Below are 18287 nucleotides of genomic sequence, written 5' to 3' on the forward strand. Positions count from 1 at the left end.
TTAAGATTATTAAGCTGTTTTTACTAATTAATATTTAGTGGAAATTAAAAGTAATAACATGGATGGCACATATTATTGTCTTATTTCCAAAAATGTACCGTGCCAATAAACTTATTAGGACACATTTGTCGTGTACCGGATGTTGGTACGAGTAACCTCAGCCAGACAAGAGCAGCTAAACAAAGATACAGATTGACATGTTTTGAAATGGCAGGTTCAGCAACTAAAGAGTCTAGGTTAGTGCCTTCCCTTTCTTGCGGTGGCGAGCTAGGTCGGCAGAATAACCTACAGAGAATAGCACAAAAGAAAAGCCAAGTTAGGGGCTTCCCTAAAAACAAAAAGTTGGAGAAGCTTGGAATCTATTCGTCGTGTAAGGTATGCTGGTAGTGGTAGCTCCAAGAAACGGTATGCTAGGCCTAGGGTTAGAATACCTGTATGACGGTGTATTGACGTTAGTCACACAGCCTGGTCGGGTTAATGCTGGTAGTGACTAGTGGTACTATAGCTCCTACGGCAGGTCACTGGCACTGTGACCGTAATGTAAGCACACAAGTAGACCGCACGCATCTTCTGTGCACAAACAATAACATTGAAACAACAAAATTGTAGAGTTCAACAAAATAAACGAGAAAATATATATATACACTATAATTTTGTCGTTTGTGCACAGCGGCATGCGTGCGATGTACCTGCAGAGCAGATGTGTTGCAGAGGAGCAATTAAACAACATTTACAGAAAATTATCGGTAATAATAGACTAAGGAGAATAGAGAAATAGTAAGATTTAGGTAGTAAATACATATCGTGTTTATTATATCCCCCGAACGAAGTTCATGGGGATACTATGGGTTTGGCATCGTCGCGCCCGCCGCCGTCGTTGCCAGCTGCCGCAAGAGATTTTCTTGTATACGCCTACTCCGCTGCCCACGCCTGAATTCTCTAAACGAGCTCTTATGGCTTTTTGGTTCCCCCTATCGAAAAACCTTCTGTGTTCAGGAAAGTGCGCCAAATTTCGAGATACCGTTGCAGTTACCACTAAATCGCCTTTAGATAGGACAGATCAGACTCGGTCCTGAGATTGAAAAAAATTGTTTTGTCGGTCTGAGAGAAATTTTTGAGTCTCTATGTACCAAAATTTGCGAGCGAAATTGCACAAAACACGAAACGTCAACAAGATGGATAAGAAACATTTTTTCGCCGCCCGAACAATTCTATGAACCTAGTAACTTCTGCAGTTTTTACGCCCGCCCGCAATTCGAGAGTCATGAAATTAAATTTTAATTCCAAATTTATAATTTAAAATCAAAAGGAAATTACAGTAAGTTTAGTCATCTTAAAATGAGGAGAAGATATATTTCAATAGAAGAAGAGTGAATATAAATAAGTAGAAAAAATGTTATAGATTAAAATTGGTATGAATAACTTTACAATCATTAAAAATTTATAATTTACCAATTTTCAATCCATTGGTTCAACATATGAAGATACCTGAACACTATATAAAAACCTTACCAATACATATATTTAGTATTAAAACAAAGCTATAAATCATACATATATACTTCACTAAAAGGTTAGAAGATACTATATATAAAGTTCAGCTACTATATAAGGACTGTTATAAATATCCAAAATCTAGGTTCAAAAGTCTATCGTGTAGAGCAAGCATAAGACCTGCGCGAATGGACAATCGACTAAGAAGACGAGCGAGAGACGTCGTATTACTAGCAAAACATAGTGACAGGATATACACTATTCTAACCACAATAAGAACTGTTGCTGTAGCGGCGATCGGCAAGCAGATTGTGGCGCGGGCACAACCAAAAATGTATTGCGTGTCTTCTCTTTACCTGAAAACGCGAGCCCTTACATTCCAAGTGCGTGGGCACCCGCATACCGGTGCAACCATTCAGTTACTCCAAACGTTCTGTGCGTATATTCTCAGTATTTAACTACTGCGAGCTATCCTGAGAGGCACGACCCAGTATGTCTAACAACACCTTCAGCGTGGTAACCGGCGATTGAGCATATTTTTATTATCACTTTACTTTAATTATTGCTAGTAGTTGTGTTTGAGCATTGCTCTATTTTTTGTGACTATTGAGTTCGATTCAATTTGTTTTAATCCAAAAGCATGCGAGCAGCAAAATACTCTTCGGAATTTCAAGTGGGGGGCACCGGTGAATGTGAACGTATGAGTGATAGTCTATCTAAGGTGAGAGAGCAGAACACAGAGCGAAAGATTAATTCTGATGGCGAGGGGGGGCAGAAATTGGCTAGAGACCACCTATCATGCTGCTCAGATTTCATTAGGATTTTCCTCATGCGACCCGTAGCTAGCGCGTTCTCTACTAAATCCTAGCAGGTCGACTTGAGGCCACACAATAAAAGGTCGGTCTACACCTCTAACGGCACGCCCGCGCAAGACTACAAAACTGGCTGAATGCAGCATCAGTGGATAGTCTGTAGGTCCGCACTCAGTGAAGCGTGTAGGTCACACCGTCCCTGCGCCACAGTCCTCGCTGCGCTCCGCCCGCACTTGAACACGCTTTTGAAACTTAGTAGTTGTCAGTGCGACGGCGTCGTAGTTGCCTCACGTACTCAGCTTATGTCCGTCCTCCTGGCTCGCACACGATGACTGCGATGCGAGAGGCAGTCAACGATGAGTTGTCAGCGAAACTGAATAATCAGCAGTTACGAGAACCACCGTTTGACATTGTTAGCACACAAGAAAGTGTTTGTTTTATTTAAGCCTCTCATATACCAGCGTCTGTAAGTTACTACCTTAAAAGTAGAAAAAATAAACACGTTTAATGGATTTGATCTGGCCTTCAACTCAGAAGGCATGCTATGTACTTACAACATCCTCCTTGGAGGTAAATACTATATGAACCATGTAGTATTCCTGAGATTAACTCTCTAGGAGAACACGTAGAATTTCCCTCTAATACCGATACCTCCTGTGACTAAGACTTCTGACGTTCATACTGTTGAATGTCTAAACAAGTGAGGATAATCTACTATCAGTCAACACATCCCCCTAATTACCCACCACCCTTGGACCTAGAGGTCATGGATCGCTTTACTTGAGTTTGTTGTTCTGTGAGTGTCGGTATTTATAGGGGGGGCTAGATAGGATAAAGGTTGGGCATAAAATTTCTCAATAAAGATAGGTGTTGGGGAGTTAAAAAAGGCGTAAATTGGTTTTTAACGTGAAATATCGGGGTTCTGGGGTGTGTCAGAATTTGGGATGAGTTTCAGCGTATGTATGATATAGTCGTTCTGGTTGGAAACGCGTGCAGATAACTCACGTAATTGCTACGCCGGGGACAGCGCGGTGGAATTGCGAGGTGATCTTGCGTTCGTAAGTGGCCTGTTGTGGAGAGGTTCATACAGATCCTGGCATGGTGTATCTTCGTAGGGCTTTCATCTTCTCCTCTCTGCCTTCCTTATTGCTGGGCATCCAGCTCATCTCGTGCTCCCTCCTCTGCAGCTCGGCTCCTATCTCGTCTGAGCTGCTAACAAGGGACTATACACACATGCCAGCTGTAAATCAAGCCTAACACGGGTAAGGTCAACAGGCGCTGGGTTTCTTCGAGAAAGAGTTAAAGAGGTTGTCTATGGTCAGTAAACTCTAGTTTATCTGAGCTGCCGTGATATGGCTAGTAGTCTTCAGTAAGCACGCAACCCAATCTATAAGTGTATTTAATTTGTTTACAACCTCACAAACTTTGTTATATAATTAACTAACTATATTATTATTATATTATTCATTATTAACTAAACTATCAGTCCCGTGCTAATAGAAATAACAATGTGTTGTCTACAATGCATGCGTGAAACTTGGGTGAATGACCCTTGATGAGTAGTAACGAGCCCTCAGACTTTTCCTCCCGCCCTCAGGAGGGTGCCATCTGATATTAGAGTATCTCAATCACCTAACACGAGAATCGAAATATATAAGAATCAGGATTATTTACATGAAAATCCATGTAATCATGGCAGGAATGCACTTTCGGCTGCAAGAACAGACACGTGCAACAAGCCACACGCCAGCCCGAGATAAAACCTCAGACCATGCAGCGAATACACGCCGAGACACTCCTACAAAAGAAGAAGAAAAACAGAAAGAAGGAAATGAGAAATGAAACAGGAGAAAGGGAGAAGAATACAACAGAACAGGAGGTCGAACCGACGAAGAGACGAGAGGAGAAGCCCAAATGATGTACGGGGAAGAAGAAGAAGGAGAAGACAGAATGATAAAGAAAATGATAATATACAGATCCTATGGCGGGGCAGTTACCCCGCACGCAGTCTTTCGCGAAGACTTGCTATCTGGCAGAATCGCTCATCGTATTCTGGGTGCTCAGCGTCCGCCTTCTCGCACTGCGCATGCACGGCGCGCCACTCACATCGTGTGGGCGCAATAGGAGGCAGCTGCTTCAGCCTGATGCCTTATGCGGTGGCCAGGACAGAGCAGCTGCTGGACGGTCGAGAGGAGGCACGCAGGGCAGCCGTCCGCAGCACATCCAACCCCACGTTATCGCTCCAGCCGTCGTATTGATGGACCTGCGCAGCACATCCAGTAAATAGCAATCTTATAAAAAACGCCCCCGCCGCGGGCGGACGAGGCCGGCGCAGCAACTAATCTATTGATTGAATTACAATACACACCTCATTACAAACGTATCATCATTGGCTAGGGCTTACATTCAGATCTAAGTAGGAAGTTGATAAGACGTGACACAATCGTCGATGGCAGTGCATAAGTCTAAAATGGTGAAATATCACTTTCTGACGAGTAAGAGGTTGCATCAACACAACGTCAAGCGTTAAATCATGTAAATGCTAGACCATTCCGTCTTAATTAGTAGATCGGACGTGATCGGAGTCCATCTTTGAATCAAACGCTTAGCCTCCGGGAACCGGCTGCCGCTAAGCGGATTGTTTGCATAAAGGGCCCCTATAAAGGCATCCCAGCCTTAGACAGCCGCAGCATCAAGACGCATAATTCGAAGCTGTAATAGAGGAGCCTGACAAGGCACCTGTGCGGGAATAGATAACTTCACCTAAAAAAATCACCACGACCTAAGAGGAGACAATCGATTTCGCTAGGAAGAGCGAATCCTTTCATTTTGCTCTCGAGGGGGTATCAACCCTAAAATCTCTTATTTTTCGGTGCGGCTGAATTGGCATTCGGGGGCGAAAGCGCCGAGGCACGCCCCCGTGTATTTTTCCCTGAGCTGTTACACACAGTTGGGCACTAGGTAATCAATTATCAAGTTTGACCGAATCGGAGATGACGCCGTCGCGCCACGAAGGCCGGCATGCGCACGAACACCACATCATTGCATAGCATAGCATGTGCGCGCGTAAAAGTTGGGGCGCCGTTTCAGCAAAGCTATGTAAAACACGCCATCTTAAGGATATCCTTAGAATTCTGTACGAGAGCCTAACGCTGTCCTAAACGTCCTCGTTAAAGTGTTTTCACGAAACTTATGCCGGTGCGTTGTTAGACGTCTTAAAATTCAGCTGTAACGATGTTGCTGGCGGCATAGACTGGTACCCTATCTCTACACCTTGCTACTAGATAGTCTATATATAGAGACATGTTAGCAAGTCTATATGGAGACCCACGTCACTCACTGTGAGTTGCTACGGCTAATCTCTCGCGTCATTTAAGTTTTAATACATGTAGGTACATACAACAGCAATGCAAACTAAAAATAATAGGTAAAAGTATTTTTAAATGCCAAGTACCTAGAAATAATTAAACTAAAGCAGGGTTGACATATTTCCTGCAACTAGAACTACCACAATAAGCGTATTGACTGAACAAAATGTAACATAAATTCTGAAGGTTTAGATTTACGTTTACTTTGATACAGTATTGGCGCCATAGGATACAGTGCATACATACCTATAGCACATACCGCCATAGCATACATACACGAACAGCCGAAGGCACGCCACATGTAAGGTGGTGCAAGGAACATTTCATCTCTTCAAAATCTGCTACCTACAATAAGAAGCTTCTTAGCCACCCCTGCGTGTCCATGCCTTCCACAGGCATTGCACAGGCAGGGCTCGATTAACCGACGGCACCCGACGGCAATTGCGCGTCGGTGGCCCCTATCAATCGCCGTACTGCCCCTGAAATTCACAGACCGCGACCACGGCAGTCACCTGCTTGCCCATTTGTGTAATTGCCGTCGGTGCCCTTTAATCTACTTGCCCTAGTTTTCGTTTAGTCGAATCAACATAACACGGTGCGCGTGCGTGCTGTAGATTGCAATGTGAGGAACCGATAGTCGCAGGAGGGAATAATAACGGCATCGGATAATTATTTGCTCCTGATAGCGGGCATGTAAAATTTCTTGTTACTGTACTTCCATTAGCAGAGGTGGGTACAGGGGTCAGTGTTACGGTGTAAGCTTACATGGGGGCATATTGTTTTGTACATTAAAAGCAAGACGATATTGATGTACTAATTTGTTATAAGTTTTCCTTTATTTTACAAAAGTGCCTTGGTGCCCTTCTCAAATTTTGAGAGTTGCCTTGGTGCCTTTCTTTTTTAGAGAAAATTCAAGGCGATTTCTCACATGCCCTAAAAAAATTGCCTTGCCCTTCTCGTCGCTTAATTCGAGCCCTGCTTGCACAGTATTCTCGTAGACACAGAAGTTACCTTCTCGGCGGGAATTCGCTTTACACTACGGCTTGTCAAAACAATAAAAACACGCGCGTTGCTTGATGTACGATAGCCTAAGTACTGCCCCTGACCTGTCCTTAATATTCGTCCTTAATAGCAACGTCGTTGAGTTAGCGAGAACTTTGTGAAACATGGAAACTTAGCGAGGCTTTCGTGAAACACTCTATATATAAGGATATCCTAAAACCCCTCTTTAACCCATTACTATCTTAACGAGCGCTTCGTGAAACGGCCCCCTGGTCATAAGTCAATCTAAATTCTAATACAATTACTGTAAAATATATGTGCATGATACCTAGGTAAAATGGTTTAGTCCAGGGTTCGAAATTAACGAAGGTCTGTAGTGTTAATCAAAAACTACCAGATTGACTCCGAATGAATAGCTTGCAGTATTAACTAGTTCTGTGTGCTACCTGACTGTCAGCGTCAACTCATATAACATAAGCAGTGAGCTTTTGTTAGTTTTTAGTCAGTTTTTGATTAACGTGGATGACTAAAATCGTAATTAACCTTTTTCACTCTTCTGCAAGTTGTTATAACTTTATTTTAAATTAAAATACATTGAACCACGATTTATCAAATATACGTCAATATTGCTTATACTATGAGATAGCTATCGAGGCATACCAAAATTCTGAACAAGAAGAATTGCTCACGGACTACTAGATTACAAAATTTAGTACTATGTACATGATGTATGACTACGAGTCTACAAGATGAAAAACGTTTATTTTGTATCCTGGTGGTCAATCTAATTTTTTCACAGAGCTTTTATAACATTTGAGTTAGTGTGCTTAGTGAACCATTCAGTTCTCTGTGCACTTCTGAGGACCCACCCCTTCCGTGCATCTGTCTTGTTAACAGTTGACAAATATTGAACTCTGCTGGGTTTTGTATGGCATTAAGGTATGTCACAATATCATATGTGAACAATTCTATGTTGCAGTCAGATGATGCGTGCAAATGTAATGGCTGGAAGAATCCCAATCCTGCCCCCTCAATATCGTCAAACCTGGACGTATCGCAACCTTTGGCCAGTCTTTCGGATCCATGCAGGAGTTGCAGTCACAAGCTAGGTCAGTTTTTACAAAATTAGTTGAATTCTCAAAGTAGCAGTACTGTTTTGTTATGTGTTTGTCATTATTGAATTTAGTTTTGTTTATTAAATAATCTCAGCAAAAGAACAGATATTTTTAGTAATATGTTTAAAGTTATGTAGTACTTGTATAATTCTGCACATGTGCAAGTTGTACATGCACCTACCTTTGATGTTAGCCCTTACCCAATCTAACCTGTATGGCATTTTTTGACAGAGGTACATGTGTCACATTTGGATCATACACCTGATGATGAGTTGAACAGACTGCTTGGCATTGTTGTTGACGTAGAGAACCTCTTTGTATGTGTGCACAAAGAGGAAGATGCTGATACAAAACAAGTTTATTTCTACTTGTTCAGGGTGAGATTTCTCTACCTGTAGGTACAAAGTAAAGTAAGAGGAAGTGCTAGGCTTCTATGTTAGTATCATGCAGATACTTTAAACAGAGGAGACGTCATTTCCTAGTATAATAGTTTTTAAAAGCACATGGGAAAGAAATGTGATTATTACCGAAATAGTGACCGAATATTTGCTGAGACATTGAAGGGATATTCCCTCGAACTTTTAAGCGGCAAACATAAAATCAGGTAAAAATGAATTATTTTAACATTGCACGCTTCTACCTGCCTATATATGTGTGATAGGTGAAAAAAATTGCTCAGGAATACGTTCATTCAAAGCTTTTAGACTACAAAGTGAAACGTTTGGGTTGAATGTTTCAAACGCGTTTACCGTTGCCGCTATGAGGCTCTGCTCCGCTCTGCACACTTGCTGTGTTATGTATGTATGAACCATGCTATGTAAAATTATACACACTGGCAGGTTATGACGCAATGGGTTTTCTGGTCACGTACATGGGTAGCTGATAGGGAAAGCACAACGATTTTGTTGCTGGGAGATTATAGTATTCTGAGCGAGTTAACGAGTGAGTGAGTCGAGAGTCGGATTACGTTTTGTTGGGTTTTTAGCACGTTCTATCTCGAAAACGGTTACGGTAGAAATTCTGAAATTAATAACATAAACAGTCGAGGTGCCTCTCTGTCTAGACTACAAAGTTTGATTTCATAAAATGATTTATTTTAAAAGTTATGATATCTGAAAGTGGCTATATTGACTGGATTGAAATGATGGTTGCTCATATATAAACAATATGGCGCCTACGGAACCGCGGCGAAAAGCGTTTTTTGAGTTGTTTCTTCGATGAGCAAATATAGGCTTGATACATATTTTCACAGCTAACGTTCAGTTAAAGTGTAGTGAGTTATTTACTGACGTTTTTACAGTGGTTTGTTACACAAATTTACGTGGAAAGTTTGAGGGAAGCTACCTTTAATATAAAATATCAGTTTCCTTTATGCCCCTTTTCTTTATCGTTTCAACATACACATATATACCCTCTTCTTTCTCTCCATCTCCATCTGTTATTTTTGGTTAATGCATTTGGTTAGTAAAACTATTCTCAATATTTATGTTTTAGCTGTTGCGCAAATGTATCCTACAAATGAGCAAGCCAACAATCGAGGGTCCATTAGGAAACCCTCCATTTGAAAAGCCTAGCATTGCAAAGGTATGTTCTATCCTTATCAATTTAATTGTAAGTTAATTATATATGGTATATACTTTCTTAGCATTAAAATTCTTTATGTAAAGTATATTCAGATACTGGAATAGGTTCATGAAGTCTTACTGTAGAATTCGTGAAATAAAACTAGTTGGCCATCTATGCAAATTTTTACACATTATGATATCTATGATAAAAATGTTCAAACATTACAATAACCACTTAAAGTAGTCCTTGAAGTTAACCATTTTATCACATAATATTGTTTATCACATTCAGTATCCTATCTCCCAGACAGATCAAAGTACGACTTAATAATAGTGTACTTTTACAATGAATAAAAAAGCCCGAAGCATGGATAGTAGCCAGAACTGTGCATACTGTGCCTTCTATTCTGCAAATATAGCTAAGAACTTTTTAAATATCTTAAACAGGGGGTTACAAATTTTGTGATGCACAAGTTTGGTAACCTTGGACAAAAAGAATGGCAGACCATGTATGACTTGTCTAAGATGTTTCTACATTGTCTAAATCATTGGAAGCTGGAAACCCCTACAGCTAGGAGGCAGCACTGCAAAGCAGACGATATACAACAGTATAAAGTAAACTACACTCGGTATGCATTAATGAGAATCACTTTGAAAGGTCCATGTATATTATCAGAAGTGAGATTATATACATGTTAGTCAGACTTTGTAATAAGATCTAGATTTCAACTTTTACTTGCTTAATTTTATCTATAAATGTTTAGATGTAGGCATGCACCTTCAATAATATCTCAATAGTTTTGTTGGTTCATCTTGCTCTGGGTCTGTAGTTTGTTTTTGTATCTATTTGTAATATTGCATATTTCATATCGACAAAATGGTTTTTGCGTTGTGCCTTCTAATTTAACTTACAAATTTATTTTGTTGAGGATCAGTGAGGATATTTAATCTCTTAATCTGAACTCACAGCCTCGATAGGTACAGGCATCAGTAGGCAATTTAAATTTGTCACTATGAAAACCATACCACACTATTTTCCTCCCTAGTACTGTACTAATGCAGGGAGTGTGCAAAAAATAATAGGGCTGGGGGATTATCGATTTTGTCTTGTATATGTAATGAATAAAGTGGCATTCATTTGGGAACTTTCACAGGTGGCTGTGCTATTGTCATGTGCCAGCATTCTGTGACAGTTTACCGAGGTATGAGACAACACTCATCTTCGGGAAGACATTGCTACGCTCAGTGTTCCAGACCATGCGACATCAGTTGTTAGAGAAATTTAGGGCAGAGAAGGACAAAATGCCACCTGAGAAAAGAACGCTTGTACTTACCCACTTCCCACGGTAAGCTATGTAACATGTGCACATGTGAATAATTTGTCACCAGAACAGATTACTCATAATTCCTAAATGTTTCTTTACATATTAAGAGTATTACACAAAGTTTTCTATTCCTGGAAGCATGTGCAAGAGTAGTAGTGATATAGCAGTATTACCATAATAGCAGAACTGCAGATGTTGGGTAAAGTTGTCATCTAATAACAGCGAGGTAATAAATGAGATGTTGAGCAAAGAAATTTATCTCAATACGCTTCTGTCAACACCTGTTGTAGAAGTGAATTGAAAATGCCGGCATGAGGCTAATAATCTCACCCTTATAAAAGTTAGTAATTTTGCTAGGCGAAGCCTGTTACAAAAACAAAGGCAAGGGCGTATGCTCAACAAAACAAGCCATGAAAGACAAAAAGCAAATTAGACATAAAAGATTCGCCACTTGCCATACGATTATGGATGCTGCAATATTTCTAGAACATATGGTGCTGGAAGCTGTTTTCAAACAGTTACTGAATTGCCCTTAAACCACATATCTGCTAGTTAACTGTAATGATACTTGTAGCTACTGTTACTAATATTAATCTATCATCTAATGTCAAATAGCTTAAAAATATAATTGCAATTATGTTATATAAATACTAGGTACACCTTTAAAGTGGTGCCGGAGGGACGATACGCACGATATACTTTGTTATTCAGTGGCTTAAGTTATGCATCTTTAAAAAGCATTTTTATTGTTATTCTGCAGGTTTCTTTCCATGCTGGAAGAGGAGGTATACTCTGCAACATCGCCGATCTGGGATAGCAACTTCTCCCAGACACTGAGTGGTAGTGCCTCACCAAGCAGTTCTCCTCCAAGATCTCCTCCGCCGGAAACCCGCAGCAAAGCAAAAGGTGCAATTATTTATCATATATACATATATTTGTGTGCCAAATTCCATGACAATCGGGTAAAAACAGCACAACTGTTTACAACAAGTTACAGGTTCTACAATATTTCCACAAAAATGTTCTTACCATGGCAACGATGGCCCACACCAAAAATGATTGGCGTCTTCTCTTTACCATAACGCACCACTGCACCCATACCCCCTCCCCCTGTGTGTATTCCATATACTTGCACATCTGAGGCAGACCAGTTGTCTAACAAACCTTCAGCGTGGTACCAATCACTACTAAAATGTAGAGGGTTGGCATTGCTGGACTATGAGCGAGCGACAGCAAAACTCTTTCGGGGAATTGACGATAAAGCTACAATTGGGAATGACACACGAGTGTGTCGACAGGGAAAAATATATGTGCGAATTTCATTAGGATTTTCCATGGATTACTGTTCTATAATCCTACAGGTCGTTGGTCCTACGGGTCTACGTAGGCACGCCCGCAGGCACACACGCACGCACGCGCGCAGGCACACACGCAAGCACGCCCGCAGGCACACCGGCACGCACGCATGCACGCGCGCAGGCACACACGCAAGCACGCGCACAGGCACACATCCACACACGTATATACGCGCGGGCGGCGGCGCGCGCTTGATTGAATGCAATACAGTACAGTACACACATGCATGCTTAAATGGTAAACACCTGACAGTCACACCGTACCATGAATTCTACCGCGCCGTGGAACCGGCTGCCGCTAGCGGCATAGGCCTAGGCATCGCAGCGCAGCAACGCTGAGCGAGAGCTGCAAGGCGCGGGACCGACCTGGACAATTGATTTCCAGGGCGACTTTTTATTTTGGGGTCACCCAAAATCATGTTTTCGGGGGCTCTTTTTGGCATTTCGGGGGCGAAATCGCCCGCTGCCCCCGTGTATTTTTTCCCCTGGTTACACACATTGTGCACTGCGCACCACCACAGCATTGCATAGCATAGCATGTCGCGTAAAAGTTGGGGGCCGTTTCACGAAGCTATCGTAAAAACGCCATCTTAAGGATATCCTTAGAATTCTTGTACGAGAGCCTAACGCTGTCCTAAACGTCCCTCGTTAAAGTGTTTCACGAAACTTATGCCGGTGCGTTGTTAGACGGTCCTTAAAATTCAGCTGTAACGATGTTGCTGGCGGCATAGACTGGTACCCTATCTCTACACCTTGCTACTAGATAGTCTATATATAGAGACATGTTACAAGTCTAATGGAGACCCAGCTCACTGTGAGTTGCTACGCTAATCTCTCGCGTCATTTAGTTTTAATACATGTAGGTACAACAGCATGCAAACTAAAAATAATAGGTTAAAAGTATTTTTAAATGCCAAGTACCTGAGAAATAATTAAACTAAAGCAGGGTTGACATATTTCCTGCAACTAGAACTACCACAAATGACGTATTGACTGAACAAAAATGTAACATAAATTCTGAAGGTTTAGATTTACGTTTACTTTTTGATACAGTATTGGCGCCATAGGATACAGTGCATACATACCTATAGCACATACCGCCATAGCATACATACACGAACAGCCGAAGCACGCCACATGTAAGGTGGTGCAAGGAAGCATTTCATCTCTTCAAAATCTGCTACCACAATAAGAAGCTTCTTAGCCACCCCTGCGTGTCATGCCTTCACAGGCCTTGCACAGCAGGGCTCGAATTAACCGACGGCACCGACGGCAATTGCCGTCGGTGCCCCTATCAATCGCCGTACTGCCCCTGAAAATCCAACCCGACCGACGGCAGTCACCTGCCTTGCCCTTTGTGTAATTGCCGTCGGTGCCCTTTAATCTACTGCCCTAGTTTCGTTTTTAGTCGAATCAACATAACACGTGCGCGTGCGTGCTGTAGTTGCAATGATGAGCTATATAATTTCACCCTGTTGTATATAGTATATATATATATATCAAGAGTACATAATGGGAGAAGAGTATGACACTGTTTTAATAACGTTTTGCGTAGTTTTCAACTGGAATTTATTCTATCAATATGTGAATAAATATATTTAAACATTACCTTGTTTTCGTCTCGGATTCTCCCTTAATCATATGACACCACCAGTTTACCTGAAAATCGTATGTGTTCTTAAAAAAAGTGCGTTGAATACGACACGGTTTCACACAGTTTTCCGAAACTTTTGCATCTCCGCGGCCAATCTTTGTTATCGGATTAGTGTTCTATTATCTGTGACGGGATGCTGGGGGCTGTTGGGGACATTAGGCATTGATTGTATTCAGCGTGTATTGCGTTTCCAGTGTGCTAAAAATAAATGTGTGCTCACGGCGAGCTAGCAGCTGATTTTAGCTGTGTTGCACCGTGTTCCTGATGGATAAGGAAGCGAAACAAGTTGTGCTGTTACTGTGTGCTTACCTAATATCCCCAACAGTCCCAGCATTCCCGTCAGAGACAATAGAACACTAATCCGATAACAAAGATTGGCCGAGAGATGCAAAAAGTTTGGGAAAAACTGAGTGAAACCGTGTCGTATTCAAAGCACCTTTTTTAAGAACACATACGATTTTCAGGTAAACTGTGTGTAATATGATTAAGGAGAATCCGAGACGAAACAAGGTAAAGTTTGAATAATTTTATTCCATATTGATAGAATTTTTCAAGTTGAAACTCTGCAAAACGCTGTTAAAACAGTGTCATACTCTTCTCCCATTATGTACTCTTGATATATATATATATATATATATATATATATATGTATATATATATGTATATATGATAAATAATTGCACCTTTTGCTTTGCTGCGGGTTTCCGGCGGAGGAGATTGGCTGGAGAGAACTGCTTGGTGAGGCACTACCACTCAGTGTCTGGGAGAAGTTGCTATCCAGATCGGCGATGTTGCAAGAGTATACCTCCTCTCCAGCATGGAAAGAAACCTGCAGAATAACAATAAAAATGCTTTTTTAAAGATGCATAACTTAAGCCACTGAATAACAAAGTATATCGTGCGTATCGTCCTCCGGCACCACTTTAAAGGTGTACCTAGTATTTATATAACATAATTGCAATTATATTTTTAAGCTATTTGACATTAGATGATAGATTAATATTAGTAACAGTAGCTACAAGTATCATTACAGTTAACTAGCAGATATGTGGTTTATGGGCAAGTCAGTAACTGTTTGAAACAGCTTCCAGCACCATATGTTCTAGAAATATTGCAGCATCCATAATCGTACGGCAAGTGGCGAATCTTTTATGTCTAATTTGCTTTTGTCTTTCATGGCTTGTTTTGTTGAGCATACGCCCTTGCTTTGTTTTTGTAACAGGCTTCGCCTAGCAAAATACTAACTTTTATAAGGGTGAGATTATTAGCCTCATGCCGGCATTTTCAATTCACTTCTACAACAGGTGTTGACAGAAGCGTATTGAGATAAATTTCTTTGCTCAACATCTCATTTATTACCTCGCTGTTATTAGATGACAACTTTACCCAACTCTGAAGTTCTGCTATTATGGTAATACTGCTATATCACTACTACTCTGCACATGCTTCCAGGAATAGAAAACTTTGTGTAATACTCTTAATATGTAAAGAACATTTAGGAATTATGAGTAATCTGTTCTGGTGACAAATTATCACATGTGCACATGTTACATAGCTTACGTGGGAGGGAGTGTAAGTACAAGCGTCTTTCTCAGGTGGCATTTTGTCCTTCTCTGCCCTAAATTTCTCTAACAACTGATGTCGCATGGTCTGGAACACTGAGCGTAGCAATGTCTTCCGAAGATGAGTGTTGTCTCATACCTCGGTAAACTGTCACAGAATGCTGGCACATGACAATAGCACAGCCACCTGTGAAAGTTCCCAAATGAATGCCATTTATTCATTACATATACAAGACAAAATCGATAATCCCCCAGCCCTATTATTTTTTGCACACTCCTGCATTAGTACAGTACTAGGGAGGAAAATAGTGTGGTATGGTTTTCATAGTGACAAATTTAAATTGCCTATGATGCCTGTACCTATCGAGGCTGTGAGTTCAGATTAAGAGATTAAATATCCTCACTGATCCTCAACAAAATAAATTTGTAAGTTAAATTAGAAGGCACAACGCAAAAACATTTTGTCGATATGAAATATGCAATATTACAAATAGATACAAAAACAAACTACAGACCCAGAGCAAGATGAACCAACAAAACTATTGAGATATTATTGAAGTGCATGCCTACATCTAAACATTTATAGATAAAATTAAGCAAGTAAAAGTTGAAATCTAGATCTTATTACAAAGTCTGACTAACATGTATATAATCTCACTTCTGATAATATACATGGACCTTTCAAAGTGATTCTCATTAATGCATACCGAGTGTAGTTTACTTATACTGTTGTATATCGTTGCTTTGCAGTGCTGCCTCCAAGCTGTAGGGGTTTCCAGCTTCCAATGATTTAGACAATGTAGAAACATCTTAGACAAGTCATACATGGTGCCTGCCATTCTTTTTGTCCAAGGTTACCAAACTTGTGCATCACAAAAATTTGTAACCCCCTGTTTAAGATATTTAAAAAGTTCTTAGCTATATTTGCAGAATAGAAGGCACAGTAATTGCACAGTTCTGGCTACTATCCATGCTTCGGCGCTTTTTTATTCATTGTAAAAGTACACTATTATTAAGTCGTACTTTGTCTGTCTGGGAGATAGGATACTGAATGTGATAAACAATATTATGTGATAAAATGGTTAACTTCAAGGACTACTTTAAGTTGTTATGTAATGTTTGAACATTTTTATCATAGATATCATAATGTGTAAAAATTTGCATAGATGGCCAACTAGTTTTATTTCACGAATTCTACAGTAAGACTTCATGAACCTATTCCAGTATCTGAATATACTTTACATAAAGAATTTTAATGCTAAGAAAGTATATACCATATATAATTAACTTACAATTAAATTGATAAGGATAGAACATACCTTTGCAATGCAGAGGCTTTTCAAATGGAGGGTTTCCTAATGGACCCTCGATTGTTGCTTGCTCATTTGTAGGATACATTTGCGCACAGCTAAACAATAAATATTGAGAATAGTTTTACTAACCAAATGCATTAACCAAAAATAACAGATGGAGATGGAGAGAAAGAAGAAGGTATATATGTGTATGTTGAAACGATAAAGAAAAGGGCATAAAGGAAACTGATATTTTATATTAAAGGTAGCTCCCTCAAACTTTCCACGTAAATTTGTGTAACAAACCCTGTAAAAACGTCAGTAAATAACTCACTACACTTTAACTGAACGTTAGCTGTGAAAATATGTATCAAGCCTATATTTGCTCATCGAAGAAACAACTCAAAAACGCTTTTCGCCGCGGTTGCCGTAGGCGCCATATTGTTTATATATGAGCAACCATCATTTCAATCCAGTCAATATAGCCACTTTCAGATATCATTATTTTTAAAATAAATCATTTTATGAAATCAAACTTTGTAGTCTAGACAGAGAGGCACCTCGACGTTTATGTTATTAATTTCAGAATTTCTACCGTAACCGTTTTCGAGATAGAACGTGCTAAAACCCAACAAACGTAATCCGACTCTCGACTCACTCACTCGTTAACTCGCTCAGAATACTATAATCTCCCAGCAACAAAATCGTTGTGCTTTCCCTATCAGCTACCCATGTACGTGACCAGAAAACCCATTGCGTCATAACCTGCCAGTGTGTATAATTTTACATAGCATGGTTCATACATACATAACACAGCAAGTGTGCAGAGCGGAGCAGAGCCTCATAGCGGCAACGGTAAACCGTTTGAACCATTCAACCCAAACGTTTCACTTTGTAGTCTAAAGCTTTGAATGAACGTATTCCTGAGCAATTTTTTTCACCTATCACACATATATGCAGGTAGAAGCGTGCAATGTTAAAATAATTCATTTTTACCTGATTTTATGTTTGCCGCTTAAAAGTTCGAGGGAATATCCCTTCAATGTCTAAGCAAATATTCGATCACTATTTCGGTAATAATCACATTTCTTTCCCATGTGCTTTTAAAAACTTTATACTAGGAATGACGTCTCCTCTGTTTAAAGTATCTGCATGATACTAACATAGAAGCCTAGCACTTCCTCTTACTTTACTTTGTACTACAGGTAGAGAAATCTCCACCTGAACAAGAGAAATAAACTTGTTTTGTATCAGCATCTTCCTCTTTGTGCACACATACAAGAGGTTCTCTACGTCAACAACAATGCAAGCAGTCTGTTCAACTCATCATCGAGTGGATGATCCAAATGTGACACATGTACCTCTGTCAAAAATGCCATACAGGTTAGATTGGGTAAGGGTACAATCAAAGGTAGGTGCATGTACAACTTGCACATGTGCAGAATTATACAAGTACTACATAACTTTAAACATATCCTAAAAATTCTGTTCTTTTGCTGAGATTATTTAATAAACAAAAACTAAATTCAATAATGACAAACACATAACAAAACAGTACTGCTACTTTGAGAATTCAACTAATTTTTTAAAAACTGACCTAGCTGTGACTGCAACTCCTGCATGGATCCGAAAGACTGGCAAAGGTTGCGATACGTCCAGGTTTGACGATATTTGAGGGGGCCAGGATTGGGATTCTTCCAGCCATTACATTTGCACGCATCATCTGACTGCAACATAGACTTG

General features: G+C 40.2%; 1 protein-coding gene across 2 annotated transcripts in view; it reads left to right on the forward strand.

Moving 5' to 3' along the window:
- The first annotated feature begins 162 nt into the window (after positions 1–162).
- The window catches only part of LOC106806656 (histone acetyltransferase KAT2A-like), a 22240-nt gene continuing 4115 nt past the window's right edge, over positions 163–18287 (forward strand). Inside the window, exons 1-7 of one of the 2 annotated variants that reach the window (XM_014808664.1) lie at positions 163–375; positions 7656–7785; positions 8023–8168; positions 9286–9375; positions 9804–9985; positions 10511–10702; positions 11442–11587. In XM_014808664.1, coding sequence (XP_014664150.1) covers positions 208–375; positions 7656–7785; positions 8023–8168; positions 9286–9375; positions 9804–9985; positions 10511–10702; positions 11442–11587 — 1054 coding nt within the window. In that variant the 5' untranslated portion in view covers positions 163–207. Of the gene's footprint in view, positions 376–7655; positions 7786–8022; positions 8169–9285; positions 9376–9803; positions 9986–10510; positions 10703–11441; positions 11588–18287 lie in introns of those variants that run through there. The other variant, XM_014808665.1, reaches the window with a different exon arrangement.

The sequence above is a fragment of the Priapulus caudatus genome, unplaced genomic scaffold (genome assembly GCF_000485595.1).
Source record: "Priapulus caudatus unplaced genomic scaffold, Priapulus_caudatus-5.0.1 Scaffold171, whole genome shotgun sequence".
NCBI lineage: Eukaryota > Metazoa > Priapulida > Priapulimorpha > Priapulimorphida > Priapulidae > Priapulus > Priapulus caudatus.